At 52.4% G+C, this 15,868-nt stretch overlaps 1 protein-coding gene across 1 annotated transcript; it reads right to left on the minus strand.

Moving 5' to 3' along the window:
• On the minus strand, nt 1–5,451 carry LOC116358934 (zinc finger and SCAN domain-containing protein 2-like). Its single transcript, XM_031811373.1, has 2 exons — nt 4,911–5,451; nt 1–3,354 (listed from the first exon to the last, which is right to left on the minus strand). The coding sequence occupies exons 1-2, from the start codon at nt 5,194–5,196 to the stop codon at nt 2,345–2,347; spliced, it is 1,296 nt and encodes a 431-aa protein (XP_031667233.1). The 5' UTR covers nt 5,197–5,451; the 3' UTR covers nt 1–2,344.
• Between the last annotated feature and the right edge of the window lie 10,417 nt (nt 5,452–15,868).

The raw sequence follows: 15,868 nt of genomic DNA on the forward strand, positions 1-15,868 counted from the left end.
TTTTTTAATTTACATGTAGATGTGACCAAATATTCCCTTAAAGCCACACTCTGTAAGATACATATGCAACTCAAATGTAAACAATAGATGATTTGTAGTGCTTGAAGAAGGAGGTCCACTCAGTCACACAGACACACACATAGAACAGCCAGAGCCAGAGTTTGTAAAGGACCATTGAATCACAGAGAGAGTACAAATTGAAACTGTCACACAGACAAACCCATAGAAGAGCCAGAGTTTGTAAAGGACCATTTAATCACAGAGAGCGTACAAATTGAAACTGTCACACAGACAAACCCATAGAAGAGCCAGAGTTTGTAAAGGACCATTTAATCACAGAGAGCGTACAAATTGAAACTGTCACACAGACAAACCCATAGAAGAGCCAGAGTTTGTAAAGGACCATTTAATCACAGAGAGCGTATAAATTGAAACTGTCACACAGACAAACCCATAGAAGAGCCAGAGTTTGTAAATGACCATTTAATCACAGAGAACGTACAAATTGAAACTGTCACACAGACAAACCCATAGAAGAGCCAGAGTTTGTAAAGGACCATTTAATCACAGAGAGCGTACAAATTGAAACTGTCACACAGACAAACCCATAGAAGAGCCAGAGTTTGTAAAGGACCATTGAATCACAGAGAGCGTACAAATTGAAACTGTCACACAGACAAACCCATAGAAGAGCCAGAGTTTGTAAATGACCATTTAATCACAGAGAACGTACAAATTGAAACTGTCACACAGACAAACCCATAGAAGAGCCAGAGTTTGTAAAGGACCATTTAATCACAGAGAGCGTACAAATTGAAACGGTCACACAGACAAACCCATAGAAGAGCCAGAGTTTGTAAAGGACCATTTAATCACAGAGAACGTACAATTTGAAACTGTCACACAGACAAACCCATAGAAGAGCCAGAGTTTGTAAAGGACCATTGAATCACAGAGAGCGTACAAATTGAAACTGTCACACAGACAAACCCATAGAAGAGCCAGAGTTTGTAAAGGACCATTGAATCACAGAGAGTGTACAAATTGAAACTGTCACACAGACAAACCCATAGAAGAGCCAGAGTTTGTAAAGGACCATTGAATCACAGAGAGTGTACAAATTGAAACTGTCGCGCTCGCTATTAAAACTGCCATACTTCAGTTTTTCAATTCATGTCTTTAGATAAAAAAGACTTAACACATGTATTGTTGAAAAGGCGTTTTTAAAAGGCCCAGTGCAGAGTCAGAAACGTGTGTGTTTATAAATATGTCCACACTGAGGTTGGAATAATACTGTGGAAATGATGATCATGTCCTTTCAGTGTAAGAGCTGTTTCAAAAGACCGCCTGAAATTTCAGCCTGTTTTGGAAGGATGACACGTTGGCGTACTTGATATCATCATCAGGCAGGTAATTAGTTATCAAATCAATATGAAAAACCTCTCTGTCAATAAGAGCTAGTTCAGTTGTTCCCTCCCCACTCAGTACCATCACAATTCTTGCAATTGAGAAATTGCTCTTTGCTAAGAAGTTATTTTGGTTTTGACCATTTGAAATTGAAAAATATTACAGTAAGGTACCTAAATATTACAGTAAGGGACCTAAATATTACAGTAAGGGACCTAAATATTACAGTAAGGGACCTAAATATTACAGTAAGGGACCTAAATATTACAGTAAGGTACCTAAATATTACAGTAAGGTACCTAAATATTACAGTAAGGGACCTAAATATTACAGTAAGGGACTTACATATTACAGTAAGGGACCTAAATATTACAGTAAGGTCCCTAAATATTACAGTAAGGTACCTAAATATTACAGTAAGGTACCTAAATTTTACAGTAAGGGACCTAAATATTACAGTAAGGGACCTAAATATTACAGTAAGGGACTTACATATTACAGTAAGGGACCTAAATATTACAGTAAGGTCCCTAAATATTACAGTAAGGTACCTAAATTTTACAGTAAGGGACCTAAATATTACCCAGAAATGATTTGATATCGAGATGTTTTTAAAAACAGGCTGCATTGGACCTTTAAAGCTAGAATCTTTAGTTTGACCCAAAATTATAGTTTAAACTATAATATGTTTTGAGGCTCATACAATGTGTGTTTACATTTACATTGTTTACAAAACATTGGTGCAAATCAAGTGGGTATTTTGGAATCTGAGTATGACAGTTGAACTAAGCTCATGAGGCATTTTATAAGTTATGTTCATCAAGAATCAATGAGTATCATTAATTTAGAAGTTTAAGAAAAGTAGGCAGCAACTAAGGATTCTATCATCGAACCAAGTTGATTTTACGTGACATGAACAAAAACACAAAATTCTCAGTCAAAAACTTAAGTCAGAACACAGCTTCTTCATTCTCTCATGTGCTTTCAGGCACCATAACCGGGTAAAACTCTTTCCACACCGGGAACAGTGGTATGGCTTCTCTCCAGTGTGTGTCCTCTCGTGCTCTTTTAGGCTCCCTAACTGGGTAAAACTCTTTCCACAATGAGAGCACAATGGTTTTTCGCCTGTGTGTATTTTTTCATGCGCTTTCAAATGACAACGCTGGATAAATCTCTTTCCACACTGAGAGCATTTGAAAGGCCTCTCTACAGAGTGGGTTCTCTCATGTTTTTTCAGGTCCCATGGTGATAAAAACAAGTTTTCACACTGGGAGCATTGATACGGCTTCTCTACAGCATGTGATCTTTTATGCCTTTTTAAGTTCCCTAAATGGGTAAAACTCTTTCCACACAGGGAGCAATAGTAAGGCTTCACTCCTGTGTGTGTCCTCTCGTGCTCTTTCAGTTGCCCTGGCCAGCTAAAACTCTTGCCACACTGGGAACAGAGGTATGGCTTCTCCCCTGTGTGTGTTCTCTTATGTGACTTCAGGGCTCCTGATGAAACATATCTATTTTCACACTGGGAGCAGTGGTAGGGCTTCTCCCCTGTATGCGTCATTTCATGCATTTTCAATTTCCTTAACTGGATAAAACCTTTTCCACATTGGGAGCAGTAATAAGACTTCTCGCCTGTGTGCGTTCTCTTGTGTTCTTTCAGGTGGCTTAACCGGATAAAACTCTTTCCACACTGGGAGCAGTGATGAGGTTTTTCCCCTGTGTGTGTCCTCACATGTTCTTTTAGGTTCCAAAACCTTGTAAAACTCTTTCCACACTGGGAACATTGGTAGGACTTTTCTCCTGTGTGTGTAATCTCGTGGTTTTTAAGGCTCCCTAACTTGGTCAAACTCTTTCCACACTGGGAAGAGTGGCGTCGTCTTGCTGGTTTGGACGTCTCTGGTTCTTCTGAAAGACACTTTTCGCTGTCAGAGTGAGAGTCTTGTCTCTCTCCTGCCAAAGACAAATAAATAGAGCATTTAGTTAAATACTAAACTGAAGACCTAAAACAAACCTGAATGATACCTAGGGTTTAATCCAGACTCGGTCTCTCAAAATCCTGAGTTCAGTTTGAAGAACATTCTAGAACATCCTGGTTGGGTTCTGGAATGCGTGGCTATATTTGAAATGAACGGACTTCTTTTCAAATAATTGTCAACACATAGCCCAATGTTAAGGTGTGAGAGGTTCACTGTAGCTCCGCGTAATCTGTCTGTGGGAAGGAACCTGTGGGAAGCTGCTCTCAACACCAGACAACAGAAAGAGTTGGCCACGACTATCCAAGAGACTCTGCGTGAGGAAATTACCTCTGCCCTCCACTTGCAATTAAGACCGATAAATTAATCTCTTGCAGTGATCCACTTCTAAAGTGGATACCTACTAAGTCTCGCAATGAACTCAAAATGGCATTGGTACTCGAGGGCATTGGATAACATGAATAAAGCCAAATCATCTGGATCGGACGGTATTCCTACTGAGGTCTATTTAAAGATGTTGGTATCAATATTTAGACTTTGGTACTTTCTTTGCTTTCAGGCCCCTGAGGAAGGGGTGTTATGGGGTGGGGCTCCGTTAATTTTTTTTGGGGGGTGTAAGGGGGCTGATAAACTGGGGGGGCTAGGTGGGGAGGGAAACATGGTTTCTGGCTGTGGAGGGAGGATGAGGGTGTGTGGGGACCGAGGGGAGTAATGGGGTTGGTGGGGAGGGAAACATGGTTTCTGGCTGTGGAGGGAGGATGAGGGCAGGTGGGGACTGAGGGGGGTAATGGGTTGGTTATTTTTTTATGCAACTCTTTAATTGTTCTTTTGTGTTCTGTAAAAACTCAGTCAGATTGTCTGTTTGTAACAAAATAAAAAGTTTGGGCGCAAAAAAAAAAAGAAACAGTCATAATAATATTAATAATGTGGAGTTTCAACTCTAATCTGGTTCTCATGGAATGTCATGATGTCATAATCAGAGCTCTATAATAATAGATAATGGCATGTTCATAGGCAGAGCAGAGCTCTGTAATACTACATAATGTCATGTTTATAGGCTGAGCAGAGCTCTGTAATACTAGATAATGTCATGTTTACAGGGTGAACAGAGCTCTGTAATAATAGATAATGTCATGTTTACAGGCTGAACAGAGCTCTGTAATAATAGATAATGGCATGTTTATAGGCAGAGCATAGCTCTATAATAGATAATGGCATGTTTATAGGCAGAGCATAGCTCTATAATAGATAATGTCATGTTTATAGGCTGAGCAGAGCTCTATAATAATAGATAATGTCATGTTTTCAGGCTGAGCAGAGCTCTATAATAATATATATTGATGACTAATGTCATTGGATGCATTCGATCCATTGTTTACGTTTTGTTAGTGGCCCACTGTTTAATGGTGTACACGTCTTACATTGTAGCTTTAATAATTCCCACAGTAGACGTATTGAAGTATCGAACTTCAGTGGAATGCCCCTTTATAACCACACATTGATTTGCGCCCCTGTTGTTAAGATAGTACTCACTGGTGTTAATCAGATCTCCATTATTCTCTTCTTCCTCCTCTATAACTGTGACAGTAATCTGATCCTCCTCTTCTTTCACTCTGAACGCGCCTTCCTCTTCTTCCACAGTAACATCCACCTCCTCTTTCACTGAAACGTCTGCCTCTTTCACTGAAACAGCCTCACCCCCTACTTCCTTTTTAACCGTGATAGCCTCCTCTTCCTTCTCCTCTTTCACGGGAGCTTCTTTCTCCGTCCAGCAGTCCTCCTCTTCTTTAGCAGGTGGGGTGTAGGATAGTGAACTCATGGTCGGGAACGTTAGACTATCCTAGTGCTAACTAAAACAGCTAGCTAGCTGACAATGTAAATATTAAAGTAACTAGTAAATTCGCAGACGGTGTGTTTAAAAAACTGAGGTTAATATAAGCACAAATTGTCTAAATATTACCGGTTTTATGTTTGCTAGCGAACAACCGATGTGGTTCAATCAGTAGCCTGTTGTCCTTGTTGAAGAAATGTCCCGTCCCGTCCACTAGATTATACGTCACGCAACGAGCATCAGCTGAAAGACTCCCATCGCCATCTGTTGACTGGAGTTGGTACCGCAGTTAATAAGGAAAATATTCACCACATTGTTTAAACTGGCTAAAATATAAAATGAACTGATGTGTTTTCTCTTACTTCTTACAAGTAATACTTTCCTGTCCTGTCGATGTGGATGGGGGCGTGCACAGTGTCCAAAGACGGGCCGAAAGTATATAGAATGGTGTCGTCTGCGTAGAGGTGGATCAGGGAATCGCCCGCAGCAAGAGCAATATCATTGATATACACAGAGAAAAGAGTCGGCCCGAGAATTGAACCCTGTGGCACCCCCATAGAGACTGCCAGAGGACCGGACAGCATGCCCTCCGATTTGACACACTGAACTCTGTCTGCAAAGTAATTGGTGAACCAGGCAAGGCAGTCATCCGAAAAACCGAGGCTACTGAGTCTGCCGATAAGAATATGGTGATTGACAGAGTCGAATACACATACTGATACAGGTAATTAAAATGATATCACACACATACTGATACAGGTAATTAAAATGATATCACACACATACTGATACAGGTAATTAAAATGATATCACACACATACTGATACAGGTAATTAAAATGATATCACACACATACTGATACAGGTAATTAAAATGATATCACACACACACTTATGTGTCCAGGCACTAAGTCATTCTGTGTCAAACACACATACTTATGTGTCCAGGCACTAAGTCATTGAAGCAGAGGGAGGCAGAGGGAGGCCTTGAAGCAGAGGGAGGCAGAGGGAGGCAGTGGGAGGCCTTGAAGCAGAGAGAGGCAAAGGGAGGCCTTGAAGCAGAGGGAGGCAGAGGGAGGCAGAGGGAGGCCTTGAAGCAGAGGGAGGCAGTGGGAGGCAGAGGGAGGCCTTGAAGCAGAGGGAGGCAGTGGGAGGCAGAGGGAGGCAGAGGGAGGCAGAGGGAGGCCTTGAAGCAGAGAGAGACAGAGGGAGGCAGAGGGAGGCAGTGGGAGGCCTTGAAGCAGAGAGAGACAGCGGGAGGCAGAGGGAGACAAAGGGAGGCCTTGAAGCAGAGAGAGACAGAGGGAGGCAGTGGGAGGCAGAGGGAGGCAAAGGGAGGCCTTGAAGCAGAGGGAGGCAGAGGGAGGCAGAGGGAGACAGTGGGAGGCCTTGAAGCAGAGAGAGGCAGAGGGAGGGAAGTGGGAGGCCTTGAAGCAGAGAGAGACAGCGGGAGGTAGAGGGAGGCAAAGGGAGGCCTTGAAGCAGAGGGAGGCAAAGGGAGGCCTTGAAGCAGAGAGAGACAGCGGGAGGCAGAGGGAGGCAAAGGGAGGCCTTGAAGCAGAGGGAGGCAGAGGGAGGCAGAGGGAGGCAGTGGGAGGCCTTGAAGCAGAGAGAGGCAGAGGGAAGCAGTGGGAGGCCTTGAAGCAGAGAGAGACAGCGGGAGGTAGAGGGAGGCAAAGGGAGGCCTTGAAGCAGAGGGAGGCAGAGGGAGGCAAAGGGAGGCCTTGAAGCAGAGAGAGACAGCGGGAGGCAGAGGGAGGCAAAGGGAGGCCTTGAAGCAGAGGGAGGCAGAGGGAGGCAGTGGGAGGCATTGAAGCAGAGAGAGGCAGAGGGAGGCAGTGGGAGGCCTTGAAGCAGAGAGAGGCAGAGGGAGGCAGTGGGAGGCAGTGGGAGGCAGAGGGAGGCAGTGGGAGGCAGAGGGAGGCCTTGAAGCAGAGGGAGGCAGTGGGAGGCAGAGGGAGGCAGTGGGAGGCAAAGGGAGGCCTTGAAGCAGAGGGAGGCAGCGGGAGGCAGAGGGAGGCAAAGGGTGGCCTTGAAGCAGAGAGAGGCAGAGGGAGGCAGTGGGAGGCCTTGAAGCAGAGAGAGGCAGAGGGAGGCAGTGGGAGGCAGAGGGAGGCAGTGGGAGGCCTTGAAGCAGAGGGAGGCAGTGGGAGGCAGAGGGAGGCCTTGAAGCAGAGGGAGGCAGTGGGAGGCCTTGAAGCAGAGAGAGGCAGAGGGAGGCCTTGAAGCAGAGAGAGGCAGAGGGAGGCCTTGAAGCAGAGGGAGGCAGTGGGAGGCAGAGGGAGGCAGTGGGAGGCCTTGAAGCAGAGAGAGGCAGAGGGAGGCAGTGGGAGGCAGAGGGAGGCCTTGAAGCAGAGGGAGGCAGTGGGAGGCAGTGGGAGGCAGAGGGAGGCCTTGAAGCAGAGGGAGGCAGTGGGAGGCCTTGAAGCAGTGGGAGGCAGAGGGAGGCAGTGGGAGGCAGAGGGAGGCAGATGGAGGCAGAGGGAGGCAGTGGGAGGCAGAGGGAGGCAGATGGAGGCAGAGGGAGGCAGTGGGAGGCAGAGGGAGGCAGAGGGAGGCAGAGGGAGGCAGATGGAGGCAGAGGGAGGCAGAGGGAGGCCTTGCAGCAGAGGGAGGCAGAGGGAGGCCTTGAAGCAGAGGGAGGCAGAGGGAGGCAGAGGGAGGCAGATGGAGGCAGTGGGAGGCAGAGGGAGGCAGAGGGAGGCAGTGGGAGGCAGAGGGAGGCCTTGCAGCAGAGGGAGGCAGAGGGAGGCCTTGAAGCAGAGGGAAGAAGAAGCAAACAGAGGAAAGAAAAAAATCCTCAGAGCAGCATCCCTCCAGCCGTCTGTACATGCTCTGCCATCAGCCGCTGAAACAAGGCCCCAACAGCCATCTGTACAGTTTCTGCCACCAGCCGCTGAAACAATGCCCCAACAGCCATCTGTACAGTTTCTGGTCACCAGCCGCTGAAACAAGGCCCCAACAGCCATCTGCACAGGTTCTGCCACCAGCCGCTGAAACAAGGCCCCAAATAAATAAATAGGAGATGAAAAATCTATTTCCATTGATAGAAGGTGTTTGGACTGTTGTTTGGTTTGAGAGAGGGAGGCAAAGGGAGGCCTTGAAGCAGAGGGAGGCAGTGGGAGGCAGAGGGAGGCAGTGGGAGGCCTTGAAGCAGAGAGAGGCAGAGGGAGGCCTTGAAGCAGAGAGAGGCAGAGGGAGGCAGTGGGAGGCAGTGGGAGGCAGAGGGAGGCCTTGAAGCAGAGGGAGGCAGATGGAGGCAGTGGGAGGCCTTGAAGCAGAGAGAGGCAGAGGGAGGCAGTGGGAGGCAGAGGGAGGCAGTGGGAGGCCTTGAAGCAGAGGGAGGCAGTGGGAGGCAGAGGGAGGCCTTGAAGCAGAGGGAGGCAGAGGGAGGCCTTGAAGCAGAGAGAGGCAGAGGGAGGCCTTGAAGCAGAGAGAGGCAGAGGGAGGCCTTGAAGCAGAGGGAGGCAGTGGGAGGCAGAGGGAGGCAGAGGGAGGCCTTGAAGCAGAGAGAGGCAGAGGGAGGCCTTGAAGCAGAGAGAGGCAGAGGGAGGCCTTGAAGCAGAGAGAGGCAGAGGGAGGCAGAGGGAGGCCTTGAAGCAGAGGGAGGCAGTGGGAGGCAGAGGGAGGCAGAGGGAGGCCTTGAAGCAGAGAGAGACAGTGGGAGGCAGAGGGAGGCAAAGGGAGGCCTTGAAGCAGAGGGAGGCAGTGGGAGGCAGAGGGAGGCAGTGGGAGGCCTTGAAGCAGAGAGAGGCAGAGGGAGGCCTTGAAGCAGAGAGAGGCAGAGGGAGGCAGTGGGAGGCAGAGGGAGGCCTTGAAGCAGAGGGAGGCAGTGGGAGGCAGTGGGAGGCAGAGGGAGGCCTTGAAGCAGAGGGAGGCAGTGGGAGGCCTTGAAGCAGTGGGAGGCAGAGGGAGGCAGTGGGAGGCAGAGGGAGGCAGATGGAGGCAGAGGGAGGCAGTGGGAGGCAGAGGGAGGCAGATGGAGGCAGAGGGAGGCAGTGGGAGGCAGAGGGAGGCAGAGGGAGGCAGATGGAGGCAGAGGGAGGCAGTGGGAGGCAGAGGGAGGCAGAGGGAGGCAGAGGGAGGCAGAGGGAGGCCTTGCAGCAGAGGGAGGCAGAGGGAGGCCTTGAAGCAGAGGGAGGCAGAGGGAGGCAGATGGAGGCAGAGGGAGGCAGTGGGAGGCAGATGGAGGCAGAGGGAGGCAGAGGGAGGCAGTGGGAGGCAGAGGGAGGCCTTGCAGCAGAGGGAGGCAGAGGGAGGCCTTGAAGCAGAGGGAAGAAGAAGCAAACAGAGGAAAGAAAAAATCCTCAGAGCAGCATCCCTCCAGCCGTCTGTACATGCTCTGCCATCAGCCGCTGAAACAAGGCCCCAACAGCCATCTGTACAGTTTCTGCCACCAGCCGCTGAAACAATGCCCCAACAGCCATCTGTACAGTTTCTGGTCACCAGCCGCTGAAACAAGGCCCCAACAGCCATCTGCACAGGTTCTGCCACCAGCCGCTGAAACAAGGCCCCAAAGAAATAAATAGGAGATGAAAAATCTATTTCCATTGATAGAAGGTGTTTGGACTGTTGTTTGGTTTGAGAGAGGGAGGCAAAGGGAGGCCTTGAAGCAGAGGGAGGCAGTGGGAGGCAGAGGGAGGCAGTGGGAGGCCTTGAAGCAGAGAGAGGCAGAGGGAGGCCTTGAAGCAGAGAGAGGCAGAGGGAGGCAGTGGGAGGCAGTGGGAGGCAGAGGGAGGCCTTGAAGCAGAGGGAGGCAGATGGAGGCAGTGGGAGGCCTTGAAGCAGAGAGAGGCAGAGGGAGGCAGTGGGAGGCAGAGGGAGGCAGTGGGAGGCCTTGAAGCAGAGGGAGGCAGTGGGAGGCAGAGGGAGGCCTTGAAGCAGAGGGAGGCAGAGGGAGGCAGTGGGAGGCCTTGAAGCAGAGAGAGGCAGAGGGAGGCCTTGAAGCAGAGAGAGGCAGAGGGAGGCCTTGAAGCAGAGGGAGGCAGTGGGAGGCAGAGGGAGGCAGAGGGAGGCCTTGAAGCAGAGAGAGGCAGAGGGAGGCCTTGAAGCAGAGAGAGGCAGAGGGAGGCCTTGAAGCAGAGAGAGGCAGAGGGAGGCAGAGGGAGGCCTTGAAGCAGAGGGAGGCAGTGGGAGGCAGAGGGAGGCAGAGGGAGGCCTTGAAGCAGAGAGAGACAGTGGGAGGCAGAGGGAGGCAAAGGGAGGCCTTGAAGCAGAGGGAGGCAGTGGGAGGCAGAGGGAGGCAGTGGGAGGCCTTGAAGCAGAGAGAGGCAGAGGGAGGCCTTGAAGCAGAGAGAGGCAGAGGGAGGCAGTGGGAGGCAGAGGGAGGCCTTGAAGCAGAGGGAGGCAGTGGGAGGCAGTGGGAGGCAGAGGGAGGCCTTGAAGCAGAGGGAGGCAGTGGGAGGCCTTGAAGCAGTGGGAGGCAGAGGGAGGCAGTGGGAGGCAGAGGGAGGCAGATGGAGGCAGAGGGAGGCAGTGGGAGGCAGAGGGAGGCAGATGGAGGCAGAGGGAGGCAGTGGGAGGCAGAGGGAGGCAGAGGGAGGCAGATGGAGGCAGAGGGAGGCAGAGGGAGGCCTTGCAGCAGAGGGAGGCAGAGGGAGGCCATGAAGCAGAGGGAGGCAGAGGGAGGCAATTGAGGGCAGAGGGAGGCAGTGGGAGGCAGATGGAGGCAGAGGGAGGCAGTGGGAGGCAGAGGGAGGCCTTGCAGCAGAGGGAGGCAGAGGGAGGCCTTGAAGCAGAGGGAAGAAGAAGCAAACAGAGGAAAGAAAAAAATCCTCAGAGCAGCATCCCTCCAGCCGTCTGTACATGCTCTGCCATCAGCCGCTGAAACAATGCCCCAACAGCCATCTGTACAGTTTCTGCCACCAGCCGCTGAAACAAGGCCCCAACAGCCATCTGCACAGGTTCTGCCACCAGCCGCTGAAACAAGGCCCCAAAGAAATAAATAGGAGATGAAAAATCTATTTCCATTGATAGAAGGTGTTTGGACTGTTGTTTGGTTTGAGAGAGGGAGGCAAAGGGAGGCCTTGAAGCAGAGGGAGGCAGTGGGAGGCAGAGGGAGGCAGTGGGAGGCCTTGAAGCAGAGAGAGGCAGAGGGAGGCCTTGAAGCAGAGAGAGGCAGAGGGAGGCAGAGGGAGGCAGTGGGAGGCAGTGGGAGGCAGAGGGAGGCCTTGAAGCAGAGGGAGGCAGATGGAGGCAGTGGGAGGCCTTGAAGCAGTGGGAGGCAGAGGGAGGCAGTGGGAGGCAGAGGGAGGCAGATGGAGGCAGAGGGAGGCAGTGGGAGGCAGAGGGAGGCAGATGGAGGCAGAGGGAGGCAGAGGGAGGCAGAGGGAGGCAGATGGAGGCAGAGGGAGGCAGAGGGAGGCAAAGGGAGGCCTTGAAGCAGAGGGAGGCAGTGGGAGGCAAAGGGAGGCCTTGAAGCAGAGAGAGACAGCGGGAGGCAGAGGGAGGCAAAGGGAGGCCTTGAAGCAGAGGGAGGCAGAGGGAGGCCTTGAAGCAGAGGGAGGCAGAGGGAGGCAGTGGGAGGCCTTGAAGCAGAGAGAGGCAGAGGGAGGCAAAGGGAGGCCTTGAAGCAGAGGGAGGCAGAGGGAGGCAGAGGGAGGCCTTGAAGCAGAGGGAGGCAGTGGGAGGCAGAGGGAGGCCTTGAAGCAGAGGGAGGCAGTGGGAGGCAGAGGGAGGCAGAGGGAGGCAGAGGGAGGCCTTGAAGCAGAGAGAGACAGAGGGAGGCAGAGGGAGGCAGTGGGAGGCCTTGAAGCAGAGAGAGACAGCGGGAGGCAGAGGGAGGCAAAGGGAGGCCTTGAAGCAGAGAGAGACAGAGGGAGGCAGTGGGAGGCAGAGGGAGGCAAAGGGAGGCCTTGAAGCAGAGGGAGGCAGAGGGAGGCAGAGGGAGACAGTGGGAGGCCTTGAAGCAGAGAGAGGCAGAGGGAGGGAAGTGGGAGGCCTTGAAGCAGAGAGAGACAGCGGGAGGTAGAGGGAGGCAAAGGGAGGCCTTGAAGCAGAGGGAGGCAAAGGGAGGCCTTGAAGCAGAGAGAGACAGCGGGAGGCAGAGGGAGGCAAAGGGAGGCCTTGAAGCAGAGGGAGGCAGAGGGAGGCAGAGGGAGGCAGAGGGAGGCAGTGGGAGGCCTTGAAGCAGAGAGAGGCAGAGGGAAGCAGTGGGAGGCCTTGAAGCAGAGAGAGACAGCGGGAGGTAGAGGGAGGCAAAGGGAGGCCTTGAAGCAGAGGGAGGCAGAGGGAGGCAAAGGGAGGCCTTGAAGCAGAGAGAGACAGCGGGAGGCAGAGGGAGGCAAAGGGAGGCCTTGAAGCAGAGGGAGGCAGAGAGAGGCAGAGGGAGGCAGTGGGAGGCATTGAAGCAGAGAGAGGCAGAGGGAGGCAGTGGGAGGCCTTGAAGCAGAGAGAGGCAGAGGGAGGCAGTGGGAGGCAGTGGGAGGCAGAGGGAGGCAGTGGGAGGCAGAGGGAGGCCTTGAAGCAGAGGGAGGCAGTGGGAGGCAGAGGGAGGCAGTGGGAGGCAAAGGGAGGCCTTGAAGCAGAGGGAGGCAGCGGGAGGCAGAGGGAGGCAAAGGGTGGCCTTGAAGCAGAGAGAGGCAGAGGGAGGCAGTGGGAGGCCTTGAAGCAGGGAGAGGCAGAGGGAGGCAGTGGGAGGCAGAGGGAGGCAGTGGGAGGCCTTGAAGCAGAGGGAGGCAGTGGGAGGCAGAGGGAGGCCTTGAAGCAGAGGGAGGCAGAGGGAGGCAGTGGGAGGCCTTGAAGCAGAGAGAGGCAGAGGGAGGCCTTGAAGCAGAGAGAGGCAGAGGGAGGCCTTGAAGCAGAGGGAGGCAGTGGGAGGCAGAGGGAGGCAGAGGGAGGCCTTGAAGCAGAGAGAGGCAGAGGGAGGCCTTGAAGCAGAGAGAGGCAGAGGGAGGCCTTGAAGCAGAGAGAGGCAGAGGGAGGCAGAGGGAGGCCTTGAAGCAGAGGGAGGCAGTGGGAGGCAGAGGGAGGCAGAGGGAGGCCTTGAAGCAGAGAGAGACAGTGGGAGGCAGAGGGAGGCAAAGGGAGGCCTTGAAGCAGAGGGAGGCAGTGGGAGGCAGAGGGAGGCAGTGGGAGGCCTTGAAGCAGAGAGAGGCAGAGGGAGGCCTTGAAGCAGAGAGAGGCAGAGGGAGGCAGTGGGAGGCAGAGGGAGGCCTTGAAGCAGAGGGAGGCAGTGGGAGGCAGTGGGAGGCAGAGGGAGGCCTTGAAGCAGAGGGAGGCAGTGGGAGGCAGTGGGAGGCAGAGGGAGGCCTTGAAGCAGAGGGAGGCAGTGGGAGGCCTTGAAGCAGAGGGAGGCAGATGGAGGCAGTGGGAGGCCTTGAAGCAGTGGGAGGCAGAGGGAGGCAGATGGAGGCAGAGGGAGGCAGAGGGAGGCAGAGGGAGGCAGATGGAGGCAGAGGGAGGCAGTGGGAGGCAGAGGGAGGCAGAGGGAGGCAGATGGAGGCAGAGGGAGGCAGTGGGAGGCAGAGGGAGGCAGAGGGAGGCCTTGCAGCAGAGGGAGGCAGAGGGAGGCCTTGAAGCAGAGGGAGGCAGAGGGAGGCAGATGGAGGCAGAGGGAGGCAGATGGAGGCAGAGGGAGGCAGTGGGAGGCAGAGGGAGGCCTTGCAGCAGAGGGAGGCAGAGGGAGGCCTTGAAGCAGAGGGAAGAAGAAGCAAACAGAGGAAAGAAAAAAATCCTCAGAGCAGCATCCCTCCAGCCGTCTGTACATGCTCTGCCATCAGCCGCTGAAACAAGGCCCCAACAGCCATCTGTACAGTTTCTGCCACCAGCCGCTGAAACAATGCCCCAACAGCCATCTGTACAGTTTCTGCCACCAGCCGCTGAAACAAGGCCCCAACAGCCATCTGCACAGGTTCTGCCACCAGCCGCTGAAACAAGGCCCCAAAGAAATAAATAGGAGATGAAAAATCTATTTCCATTGATAGAAGGTGTTTGGACTGTTGTTTGGTTTGAGAGAGGGAGGCAAAGGGAGGCCTTGAAGCAGAGGGAGGCAGTGGGAGGCAGAGGGAGGCAGTGGGAGGCCTTGAAGCAGAGAGAGGCAGAGGGAGGCCTTGAAGCAGAGAGAGGCAGAGGGAGGCAGTGGGAGGCAGTGGGAGGCAGAGGGAGGCCTTGAAGCAGAGGGAGGCAGTGGGAGGCAGTGGGAGGCCTTGAAGCAGAGGGAGGCAGATGGAGGCAGTGGGAGGCCTTGAAGCAGTGGGAGGCAGAGGGAGGCAGTGGGAGGCAGAGGGAGGCAGAGGGAGGCAGTGGGAGGCAGAGGGAGGCAGATGGAGGCAGAGGGAGGCAGTGGGAGGCAGAGGGAGGCAGAGGGAGGCAGATGGAGGCAGAGGGAGGCAGTGGGAGGCAGAGGGAGGCAGAGGGAGGCCTTGCAGCAGAGGGAGGCAGAGGGAGGCCTTGAAGCAGAGGGAGGCAGAGGGAGGCAGATGGAGGCAGAGGGAGGCAGTAGGAGGCAGATGGAGGCAGAGGGAGGCAGTGGGAGGCAGAGGGAGGCCTTGCAGCAGAGGGAGGCAGAGGGAGGCCTTGAAGCAGAGGGAAGAAGAAGCAAACAGAGGAAAGAAAAAAATCCTCAGAGCAGCATCCCTCCAGCCGTCTGTACATGCTCTGCCATCAGCCGCTGAAACAAGGCCCCAACAGCCATCTGTACAGTTTCTGCCACCAGCCGCTGAAACAAGGCCCCAACAGCCATCTGCACAGGTTCTGCCACCAGCCGCTGAAACAAGGCCCCAAAGAAATAAATAGGAGATGAAAAATCTATTTCCATTGATAGAAGGTGTTTGGACTGTTGTTTGGTTTGCATTTATTCCCCCCAAGGTACTGTCCATTCTGTTACATGACTGAAATTGTCATTAGTACAAATATATATATTTTTTTTTTAATGTAATCGGCCGATTAATCGGCATCGTCTTTTTTGGTCCTCCAATAATCGGTATCGGCGTTGAAAAATCATAATCGGTCGAGCTCTAATTCACACAACTATTAGGGTCGTAGCTCTTATTGCAGGACTTTGACTGTGGGAAATCAACTCAGTTGTGAACATTTCATGGGCCTCTCAGATCCATAGGCAAGGCTGAACAATGTTCTATCATGGACCTCTCAGATCCATAGGCTGAACAATGTTCTATCATGGGCCTCTCAGATCCAAGGCTGAACAATGTTCTATCATGGGCCTCTCAGATCCAAGGCTGAACAATGTTCTATCATGGACCTCTCAGATCCATAGGCTGAACAATGTTCTATCATGGACCTCTCAGATCCAAGGCTGAACAATGTTCTATCATGGACCTCCACAGTGCGATGTCAAATGATTACATTTTTTTTGGGGGGGGGGGGGAGTAAATTAACAAATTATTGTCTTTTGTTGTATTTATACAACATTCCAAACATAATCTGGTCCAAATATGGAGTGATTCCACTATATGAATCTGTTTGCTTCCGTTTCAAATGCGGGACTTTTATTTTGAAGGCAAACCGCAAATTCTACTATTGAGCAAAGCGCTGTGACATTGATCAACCAATGGTGTGTTAGTTACCACAGACAGACAGACAGACATTGGCTTGACACCACCTCGTTATCATATTGGTGTGTTAGTTACCACAGACAGACATTGGCTTGACACCACCTCATTATCATATTGGAGGAAGAAACACAGACCTTAATAAATATA

The sequence above is a fragment of the Oncorhynchus kisutch genome, unplaced genomic scaffold (assembly GCF_002021735.2).
Source record: "Oncorhynchus kisutch isolate 150728-3 unplaced genomic scaffold, Okis_V2 Okis01b-Okis20b_hom, whole genome shotgun sequence".
Taxonomy (NCBI): domain Eukaryota; kingdom Metazoa; phylum Chordata; class Actinopteri; order Salmoniformes; family Salmonidae; genus Oncorhynchus; species Oncorhynchus kisutch.